At 33.6% G+C, this 11,011-nt stretch overlaps 1 protein-coding gene across 1 annotated transcript; it reads right to left on the reverse strand.

Moving 5' to 3' along the window:
* Positions 1 to 2,394: 2,394 nt before the first annotated feature.
* Positions 2,395 to 6,469, reverse strand: LOC126667461 (2-alkenal reductase (NADP(+)-dependent)-like). The gene is made up of 5 exons (XM_050360441.2): positions 6,118 to 6,469; positions 5,497 to 5,674; positions 4,281 to 4,447; positions 3,824 to 3,906; positions 2,395 to 2,952 (listed from the first exon to the last, which is right to left on the reverse strand). The coding sequence occupies exons 1-5, from the start codon at positions 6,349 to 6,351 to the stop codon at positions 2,571 to 2,573; spliced, it is 1,044 nt and encodes a 347-aa protein (XP_050216398.1). The 5' UTR covers positions 6,352 to 6,469; the 3' UTR covers positions 2,395 to 2,570.
* Positions 6,470 to 11,011: the final 4,542 nt, after the last annotated feature.

Below are 11,011 nucleotides of genomic sequence, written 5' to 3' on the forward strand. Positions count from 1 at the left end.
CTTGCATTCTTATTATTGGAATTAATGCTTGTAATTACTTGATCACCAATTACATGATTGAAAATCGATTTGTGTCATTAAAGCAAGTTGGTTGGAAAAGGTAATAAGAACGTAATTATAAAACATGAGTCTGTCCACTATGTTTGCGTTGCGTGGCATGTGTTGATAACTTTTCTTAATGCTTTGTTTTTAATTGTCGGATTATATTCTATTGTCCTCTAAGCCGACAATCTTTAAAACTTCATAGATTGAGCTAGACAGCTCCGAATGTTGTAATTCTTGATGTTTTGGAAAGTTTAGGATGTATACAACAATTCATATGAAGAACACTTTCTCATTTGACGTCTTGAAGAAGAACAAAACTATCCGTTCATAAACAGAGATCAATTTGACATATTTTCTTTGTTCCTTTGCAAAATTCCTTTAATTCTCGGTTCATGACTTTCTTGCATAAATCACCTACAAAATAACACCTATCCAAGCATAATATCCTCAAAATAATAAATAACGCACACATTATACTTTGAAAAGGTATTATACAAGTTAAGCGTATCATCCAGCAGGAAACGAACTTCTTTTTGTGCATCAACCATGTGCTCTCAAGATACTTTATCACAGCTGGCCAGCCAATAGTCTGATCCTTCATCCTCCTCACAACGATATTATACTCTTCCTTTGTCGGGGATTCAATAATATTTTTCCACCTGCTGTTCTTGAAACCCTCAGCGAAAGATCTATCTCGTCCACATAGTCTAAAAACTCAGTCTTCCACGTCCTTATTGATGTGTCAGGTACAAAGCAAATGAGCAGTCTGTGGGAATACCTCTCTAATAGGTCTAATCAGCCCCAATAACTGGTCCGTGAGGATAGCCGTCAGATGCACATCATCGCCAATCAAGTTCTTCAGCCTCTCAAACACTCATCTATAGCTATGCTCAGTCTCGTCCTTCATAATGACATAAGCTATAAGGATGTTTTTGTTCGTCAGTGTCATCCCAATAATCTCGAAGAAAGGCACGTTGTACTTGTTTGTTGTGTAGGTGGAATCCATACCGATAATCCAGTAGTAGCGTCGTAGTAACTCCACACAATCTGGATGCACTAAAAAAATATGAGTCAACGCATTTGTATCCTAATCAGCAAGCGTCCAATGTACATATTTCCTCTCCACAACCAGATGATAAAACTCCCACCACTTCTTTACCCTCAAAACTAGACCTTTTCAAACTATCTCTATAGTTGTACACTTATTTACGTGTAGGGTTATCTGATGGATTTTTCTCCTAAAGGGATGCCAAAATAGCACACGGCTTAAATTGAGCCGCACTCATATCCCGTACAATGAATTTGGATGCCGGACTCAGTCCACTCATCTGACGATATCCCTCAGGATACACTGCTAAATCATGGTTGTGCATACTCTTAATCCCAGGTTTTGCAATGACAACCCATGCATTTTTATAAAATTTCACCAAAACTGAAAAGGTGCATTTGCACGCTTTCGTCTTAGTATTCTTTCGTGAAGAGGAATCAGAATCCGTCAAAGATCCTCTATACCGCTCACCCCGTGAACATCTCAAAATCTTTCGAGTCCCCCCATTTTTGTGAGAAGATATAACCAATTCGAGCCCAATCCGAATAGCCACTGTTTTAGCGCATTTAATCGCTTCAAATCACTTTCAAACAGTTGTCCGACATTGAATTGTCCACTATAGTCAAAACCGTCACTAACAAAATCTTCAAACTGAACTTGTAAAATATATATAACTGATATTAACATTTGTATTATTATTAATAAATAATTAAATAATTTTAATTAAATTACTCATTTAAAAAAATAGGTGTCGGCTGCGACATTTCCGGTCGCCGCCGCCACCTATGAAAAACGCCCCCGGAGTGCGTTTTTTTCAAGGGAAAACGCCCCTTCAGGGTTATTTATTCAGATCTTTTTAGATAAGTAAAATAAAAAAATTTAAACGATAAAAATTAAAAATTACTTCGAAAGTGGACGGAATATTGTCTCCAAATAAAATACATCACGTTTAACCTTTTTAGTTAATTAGATCCATAAACTTGTAAATCATAATCAAATAAGTCACACATTTGAGGTATACATGTAAACAAAGGGTCAACGCGCCCTCTGAACTTTAGACACATGGTCAGTTAACTCAGTTTATACTTTTTTGAACAAATAACCGCAAAACTCTTCATTTTTGGGTCAGATAACCCCAAAATTTATATTTTTATTTTAAAAATAGATTTAGAATAATTATATCGCAACAATTAGGGAAATATCTAATTATTTTTTTGCATCCCTCACCTCCGATTTGTATTTTATGCATTTAAAAAATACAATTATGGGGTTACTTGACCAAAAAATGAAGAGTTTTGGGGTTAGTTGATCAAAAAAGTATAAATTGGATTAGATGAATCCGTATCATAAGTTTAGGGGGCGCCTTAACCCTTTGTTCGTAGACATATTAAAAAATACTTAGCCCCGAAATACAAATTTTTGATCTAAAAGTTAAAAGAGACTTATTGGACTTTCAAATACAAATTGTAGAAATCTACTACTCTTGGGCTAATTGAACCATTTTCTTCCCAATATTATGACCTTTAAAAAGTCCAATCAGCGAAGAAGGAATGCTGTCGACACCAGTAGTGGAGATATCTTCAAGAACATGCAATTTTCCGGCCCGGAGATAATCACAAGTCTTGGAAACGAAATCTGCATATAAATTCATGAAATCGGAAGCTAAAAAGCCTTGAATTTTGATTCTTTTGTACACAATATCTATCATATCAGGTGCAGCCTTTCTTCCGCCACTTGTGTACTCGGATATCACACCGCACACTGCTACTCTACCGAATGCATTCATGTTTGCTACTGCTGCTTCTTGCATTTCGCCACCAACGTTGTCAAAATATATGTCGATTCCATCAGGAAAATACCTGCGGAAAAAATTATTACTAATAGCCTTATTGTATCATGATATTGAATTTTGTTTTGGCGTTTTATTTCCGTCTTTTTAAACCTTCTCAAATTCAGAAACTCTACATTTATATTTGGTATAATGGTGTCAAACCAAAAAAATTGACTTTTAAAAATGTATCAAATCTTTTAAAACTTGTAAATTTATCTCAATCTGACAAATTCGTTGATAAGCTATCTAATTTTCCAAAATCAATTTTATAGTGTCCATATGAGCTGGTATCAAATATGAATTATAATTTATTTGAGCCTCGCGTCATCTTAATTGGCAACTTTTCTTCTCCTTAAACTTAGAAAATTTACATATTCAATCGCAACATAAGTACAATTAAATCGATTTTGTTATATTAGATAAATTCTCAGCAAATTAGCTACAATTAGGACAAATTTACAACTTTGAAAAGTTTGATATATTTTTAGAAAGTAAAAAAAGGTGCACCATTATATTTAGGATTAATTTGCATATTAACTCATGAATTTTATAGTGTATTTTACAATTACAATACTAACTTTAATTTTAGCAATTTTGAACATCAATTTTGAATTTTTGTAATTTGAAACACATTAAATTATCGATACACGTGTGCTAATTTAGACGCAAAATTAATAAAAATATAAGTACTAGTATATCAAAAATTCGAGCAGCGTTTTGAAGTACAAAAAATTAGAGTTGGTGTCTTAAATTGCTAAACTTAAAATCGGTGCATTACTATCCTTAACCTTTTAAAATAAGCTAAAATTTATGATTAAAGTTATAATTAATCCTTATATTCTTACAGTATTTTTGGAAGAAAAAAAATGTTGCCTTGATCTTTGATCATATTCGCTAACCTGTTGAGAGTTGCTTTTAAATCCGTTTCTTCTTTGTAGTTGAATGCATCATCAAAGCCAAGCTTCTCTTTCAGCATTGTTACCTATAATTTCAGAGATTAACGAAGTCAACCAAATTGATCATTGTAATTATATTATTTTATAAGTACCGCAGCCTACTTGACATAAAAAAATAAAGATTTTTTCTTTTCAAGAAAACACCATTTTAATTTTAAACTATGAGATAAGAAGCAATTTGATTATTTTAGATATGTTGTTTTAGGCAATTTTAAACACTCAAGCTGCCACCTAAGCAAATACCAAAATGAAAAAAAAATGAAAGTTCAGTGATTAAAATGAAAAAAATAAATAGTTTAGTGAGTAAAATGAAAAAACTCGAAAATTCAATGATGTTCAGAATCAATTACCCCAACTATGTCATTTATACAACATGTTGGCAAGTAGTAATAAACTAAACCTTTTCTTTGGTTCCGGCGCAGCCAACAACATAGCAACCAAAGAGTTTGGCATACTGTCCGACTAAATTTCCGACTGATCCTAAAGCAGTCGATACAAACACTTTCTCCCCTTTCTTTGGTTTGCACACATCAAATAACCCCGCGTACGCTGTCAGTCCACTAAATCCTGCAACATATTAATCTCTTAACAAAAATACAGATAATGGACAAATTCACTTGCAAACTAAATAAATAATTGTTTTTTTGCTCATGAGCTATTTGGAGTTGACTGAAAATCGACTTGAAAATATAATTCGACTTCTTGAGTAGTTTGCTGAGTCGAGATCGAGTTATGAAATAATTACCTCGATAGACTTACGAGTCTTATTGAGTTTATGTTTATTGCAATTTATATTTTGATCCTTGTATTTTATGTTGGAGCAAATTATTTTAACACCCGACATAATTTACATTTATGTCACTCCTGTTTGCAAATGAAATGACGCGGTTATCTTTTTTTGTTTGTTAGCATTTTAATCTTTCATTTAATTTTTGTGTTACTCCGCTAAGTTAAAAGGATTTAGTTAAAAAATATCAATTTAATTCTTAAAATTGTTTTTGACATAATTATAAAGAAAATTTATTTTTGCATAAAATCTAATGAATCATTGAACCTGATTTGTAATTTATTTTACTTTCGTTGATTTAAATTGTATTTTGTTACTTCTATTGTAAAATAAAAAAAATATTAAAAAGAAAAATAAGAGGAGTAAATATATGAGAAGTAAATTGAATTTACTAAGCCATTAAATCTTATAAAATATGATTTTTTTATTAAGTTTATGAGTTAAATCTTTTAACTGAGTTGACTAACATAAAAAATGAACAAAAAAATTAACATATATACTGAAATAAAAATAAAAGATCATCTTTTTGATTTTCAAACATAAAAGATGAATTATAAATGCTGATAAATGTTAGGGGTTTGAAAACAATTTGTACATGTTTTGTTTATTAGATTGACATTAGATATTAACTTTAATAATTTATGATCAAATATATTCTAACTTGATAAATTTACCAAATTCGAGCTCGAGATTGAGTTTATGAATCTTGACTAAAGTTCAAACTCAATTAGTTAAATTTAAACTGGAGTTTTAATATGCAAATATTTAACTTGAGTCGATTAATTATATTTCTGATTATAAATAGCATTTAAAAAAAAGTATGTATTACCTAAAATGCCCACATGGTGGGACAAAGGAAAGCCCATGGGATCAAGTTTCCGAATCATGGCACCAGGTTTAATGACACAATATTCTCCCCATGTAATGACTCCTATAACCAACTCATCTTTCTTAAACTCAGGATTTCCAGAAACTACAACTTTTGCTACTCCATAGGCATCAATAACCTGTCAAATTGAAATTAAGTCAATCATTTCATAGTTAACTTTTCAACCACAAATCTTTAAGGCTGTCCGATGAATTTTTTATTATCTAAATCTATAAGATATAGATTTAAATAAAATTCATAGTTGGTCTGATAAAAATCGATGAGTATATATGAATGTGAAAATGTGTCTTCCTCCAATATTCTCCATCCAAATTTTCAGAATTTAATTGATTTTGAGAGTCACTAAATTTAAAATTTAAAAAAATCAGTTTTATTACATTGATGAATTGTTATAGTAATATTTTAAAATTATTCTTATATATCCACATAGTAACCTTTAAATCCATGAATTTTATGTATCATGGACTTAAAATGTATGAATCCTACAAAGTTCATACATTTCCAAGAAAACGTTAATTCAAAATGTGCCTAACTAACAAAAGGAATTGGAACTTAATTTACCTCTCCAGGATTAATTGCAGCTGCAAAACTGGATTGCTTCTGCGACGAACTCTGACTCTTCATCCGATTAAGCTGGTAAGGATCAATGGAAACGTAAAGATTCTTAATAATAAGATCATTAGATCCTGACTCAAGTACCATAGAAATAATTTCAGATTTGAGCTCAAAATCGCTCTCTTCAGGCGTGCCATTAATGTGCGACTTAATTACTACATATCTGTTAATCACTTCCATTCTCACTCTGTTTGTTTGCAAGAAAAAAGAATCGGAAAAATGAAGAAGAAGTAGAGATTAATGAGTGGTTTAGAGATAGTTACTGAAAAATGGTATGAGTATTGTGTGGCTAATATTTTCAATTGATATGTGCATATATATATATATATATGAATGTGAGAGCTGCATTGACAAAGAAAGTGACAAAAGGAGTATCAACCGGCTGCTGTAAAACCCTCCAAAAAAGATTCTCAAAATCATAAGCACTTACATAAAAATAATCGATGTGGACATAGACGGACCTTAGACATAGAATATACTATCTAATTAGTTTTAATAACATCATTAAGATAAAATTAATAATATTATATACTTTTATCCTTTTAATTTTTTTATTTTGTCTTGGGAGTCGGCCACTAGATGTGGAGGGTGCACCTTTAATATCCCCCGAACAGAAACTAGTCCGAACCCTAACTAAGAATATGACTAGTATTATAATAATAAGAGTTAAATTAATTTAATTATATGATTATGTAGTTTGGACTTTTCACATAAAAATTAATTTTTATATCACAAAAGACATAAGAGGAATTTTGTTAGAAAATCTATTGAAAAACCTAATCGATATAAATAAAGTGCAAACTAATCCTTTAATTACTTTAGTTCAAATTATTTAAATGTAAATACAATTTTGAAAAATACAATAACAAATTATAATACTATTTAACAATTTAATTAATATAAACAATTATTATAATTTGTTCAACTATTTTTTTCATATTTTTATATTTGGATCAGTGTGAATGGAAAATAAATATAGCGACTTAATTGTAATATTTTACTTACATCAATAAGTCTTTCAACTGATTTTATTACATAAAATATTAAACAATTTATTGCAATTGACTCTTTTATTCTTTATGTCACAACTAAAACCACACGTTAATTAATTTTTTTTAATAATTGATTATTTTCTGCTAGAACTTTGTTGATCCATCCTAATTGATCTTTTAAATTTATTAATGAAAATATTAAAAACAACAGTAGATTATCTAATAATTAATATATATGGTGAATTTAAAATTTATTAATCACTTCATTTGTCCTAAAAACACAGACCAAGTTGAATTTGCACAAAACATACAAAATACTAAATGTTAAGTTAATTAACTTTTTGTTGTAAACTTGATTTAACTACATAGATACATAATTAATTGTGTGATTTAAAAATATCAATTGTATTTTGCAATTAAACATACTTTGAGAAAGTAAATTTGTTATTATTTATATATTGAATAAAATGACAATTTTATTAATTGACCACGATGTACAAGTTTAAGTTACAAATTGATAATTAAAAGAATGTACACGCCTATTATTAGAGGTGAACCACACACGCTGAGTCAAAATGTGAAAATGTAACACATTGATAACAAAAGATAAATTTTGGTTTAAAATGACAACTATGTTAAAATATGTGCGAATTGACCATCGATTGCAAGTTGAGGAGCGAATTGCCACTTAAATCATAGAAAACTCTTTAATCAAACTCGCTCTTTTTTCCTGGCATTAACCTTTTTGTTTAGGTTAAGGTAAAAAATATTCCAATTTTTACTCTGTGTTTCACCTGGTCCTCTAGTATTTTTCGAATCTAAAAAATGACCCTAACGTTATTAAAGTGAAAGAAATATTACCTTCGTCTAATGATAGTTGTTTGAACGTTAACTCAGCTAATTTGGCATACAATTAGCCGTTGCCCTCAGTGGCGTAGCCAGAAATTAAATCTAAGAGGGGCAAGATGTACTATTTCATAAATAATATGTAAAATTTAAAATTTATTAAAATTAAGGGGGTCAATATATAATATTTTCTAGATAACTGATGGAGTCTGCCTTCTGAACCGGTGAGCGAACCTGCAAAACAGGGTAGAAGCTAACCGGACGGTGGTTGTCCGATTAACTCTCCGATGCTAAAGTCAGTTTAGAGCTTTGAGCAGCGTTTTTAGTATATGAATGTAATTGTGATTCTAGGCATACCTCGTGCTCCTTTTATAGTAGTCGAATATACCTAGTAGAGTTGTATTAGGTAGGTGAATCCTACTTTGTAGGGATTCGGCCGTATCTTAAGGATTCTCCTGATTTGTCGAGATCTACCTTAATCTGATAAGAGTCCTATTTAGGAACGTCTTCCTAAATAGTCTTATCTTCCTAAAGTAGAGCTTATCCTTCCATATGTAGTGTTTGTGTCCAAATAGGACAAGGTTTCCATATTTAGTCGTTTATCCGAATCCCGGACCTGACGCGCTCTTGGCGGATCATGTGGGATTCGGTCTTTATTAGTGTATTACCGAATCTTAGAGATTCGGTATCTCCTTCATATCTTTCCGTCTTCAGGGGGAGTTCGGTGTCGCCTGAGAGTGGATCTCCTGCAACTCGGCTCCATTATACTTACAGTAGGATTCGGTATCCATCATTAGCCCCCCCGCAAGTGAGCTGAAGTAGTTTGGCATTTATGCCTTAGCGGATTTTAGCTCTTTTGGAGCTGAGTTCTTTTATGCGGGCGAGTCGCTTTGTATTCCGGGCGAGTCGTTTCATATGTTTGTGGGTGACGTTTCTTCTTTAGTAAGATTCTGTATTGCCACGTGTTGTCCATCAGTAGAGGGTTATGACTGGATGAATGACAAGTGTCTTCGTGCGCCATTAGTATTATGGGATCTCGTCTTTTCAGTTTCTTTGGTTCAGGCTATATAATAGTTCATTTTCTTTCATTTTCTTTCTTTTCCAACCTTTGCTTTCTCTGCAACTGCTAACCTTCAATTTCTTCAAGCTTTTCGTGGGTTTCCTTCTTCTGCTATCAAGATTCCTCGTTTTCAAGTTGCTCCTTACCTTTCTTTTGATCCTGCGTATTTGCTTGCGAGGTATTTTACCTTTTCTTTAATTTAATTTCCTGGTAGTTCTTCATTTTTGATTTTGTTCCTTCTGTTCTTGTTCTTCGCATTGTTCTTCGTCTTGTTCTCCTTCTTTTCCCTTACCAGCACTGTCCCGATGGTCTCGTTCGTGGTGCTGATGTATAGGTATAGTGTCTCCCCTTTCAGCGGTCTGCTTAGCAATGGTGGGGTGACGGGGAATTTCTTTATTTCTTCAAAGGCGTTCTCGCAGTCTTCATTCCATTCAAATTCTTGTGTTCCTTTGAGGGCTTTGAAGAAAGGCAAGCATCTTTTTGCTGAGCAAGACATGAATCTACCGAGTGCTGTGATTCGTCCGTTGAGTTTTTGAACTTCATTTATGCTTCTTGGTGCCTTCATGTCCATAATTGCTTTGATCTTCTCGGGGTTCGCCTCTATTCCTCTTTGAGATATCATGAATCCCAGGAATTTCCCGCCTTGTACGCCGAACGTGCATTTGTCGGGGTTCAGCTTCATTCCAAACTTATTCAGTATGTTGAATGTTTCTTCAAGATCTTTTGCATGGGTTTCTTCCTTCTCGCTCTTGATGATTAGATCGTCTACATACACCTGGACTCGCTTTCCTATCTCGTCTTTGAACATGAAATTCATAAGTCTTTGGTACGTTGCTCCAGCATTTTTCAAGCCGAAAGGCATTGCCGTGTAGCAGTAAGTTCCTCCCTCTGTGATGAATGAAGTTTTTTCTTGGTCTTGCTCCTTCATCTGGATTTGGTGGTAGCCTTGAGCTGCGTCGGCTAGGCTATACATCGCGTGTCCAGCAGTAGAGTCCACTAGTTGGTCGATATCTGGGAGAGGGTAGCTATCTTTAGGACACGCTTTGTTTAGATCGGTGTAATCCACACACATTCTATTTTTTCCGTTGGCTTTCTTTACGATAACTACGTTAGCTACCCATTCGGGGTAGTGGACTTCTCGTATGAATCCTGCTTTCTCCAGTTTTTCTACTTCTTCAGCGATTATTTTCTGTTTTTCTTCCGAGAACTTCCTTTTCTTTTGCTTCACTGGGTTCGCCGCTTCTGCTACATTTAGATCATGAGTAATGACCTGGGGGTCTATTCCGACTATTTCTGATGCGTTAGCAGCGAAGGTTTTGACGTTGTTTTTCAGCATGGCTGTGATTTCGCTTTCGATCTTCGGGTTCATGTTTGCGCCGAGATTTACTCTTTTCTCCTTGTCGAGTTGGAGTTTCTTTGTTTCGCCTTCGGGTGCTGTTTCTTTTTCTTCGATGTCGTGATTAAGGATTTCTTCTATTGCCATTGCTTCGCCTGATTCTCTTATTGCTTGTTCGTAGCACTTTTTCGCCTCGGCTCAGTTTCCTTGTATCGTGATAATTCCTTGTTTCGTCGGTATCTTCATGGTTAGCGCCTTTATGCTCGTCACGGCGGCTGAGTCGTGGAGGAAAGGTCTCCCCAGTATCGCGTTGTACGGCAGGTCGATTTCTACGACGCTAAACCGTGTAGGTAATTCCTCGCTTTTCCTTGTCCTTCCTAGCTTGACGTCGAGAGTAGTTGTTCCATTGGGCTTAATTGGCAAGCCCCCAAATCCTACCACAGGCGTGGCATTTCTCTTTAGTTCTGCTAGGTCTCCTCCTAGGCTTTCGTAGGCCTTTTTTGTTATCAGGTTTATTGCGCTTCCTTCATCGATTAGGATTCTCTCAACGTTCCAGTGTTCGATGATCATGGCCACTACCAGAGCTTCGTTGTGCTCTTCGGCTAT

This window comes from Mercurialis annua, linkage group LG1-X (assembly GCF_937616625.2).
Source record: "Mercurialis annua linkage group LG1-X, ddMerAnnu1.2, whole genome shotgun sequence".
NCBI classification, from domain to species: domain Eukaryota; kingdom Viridiplantae; phylum Streptophyta; class Magnoliopsida; order Malpighiales; family Euphorbiaceae; genus Mercurialis; species Mercurialis annua.

What these genes read in the sequence shown, in the direction of transcription:
- LOC126667461 (XM_050360441.2), bottom strand. Translation starts at nt 6,351, where the DNA reads ATGGAAGTGATTAACAGATATGTAGTAATTAAGTCGCACATTAATGGC. An exon ending in CTGCAATTAATCCTGGAGAG is followed by an intron (nt 5,675 to 6,117) that starts GTAAATTAAGTT and finishes TCAATTTGACAG; the next exon opens with GTTATTGATGCCTATGGAGT. An exon ending in CCACCATGTGGGCATTTTAG is followed by an intron (nt 4,448 to 5,496) that starts GTAATACATACT and finishes AATATGTTGCAG; the next exon opens with GATTTAGTGGACTGACAGCG.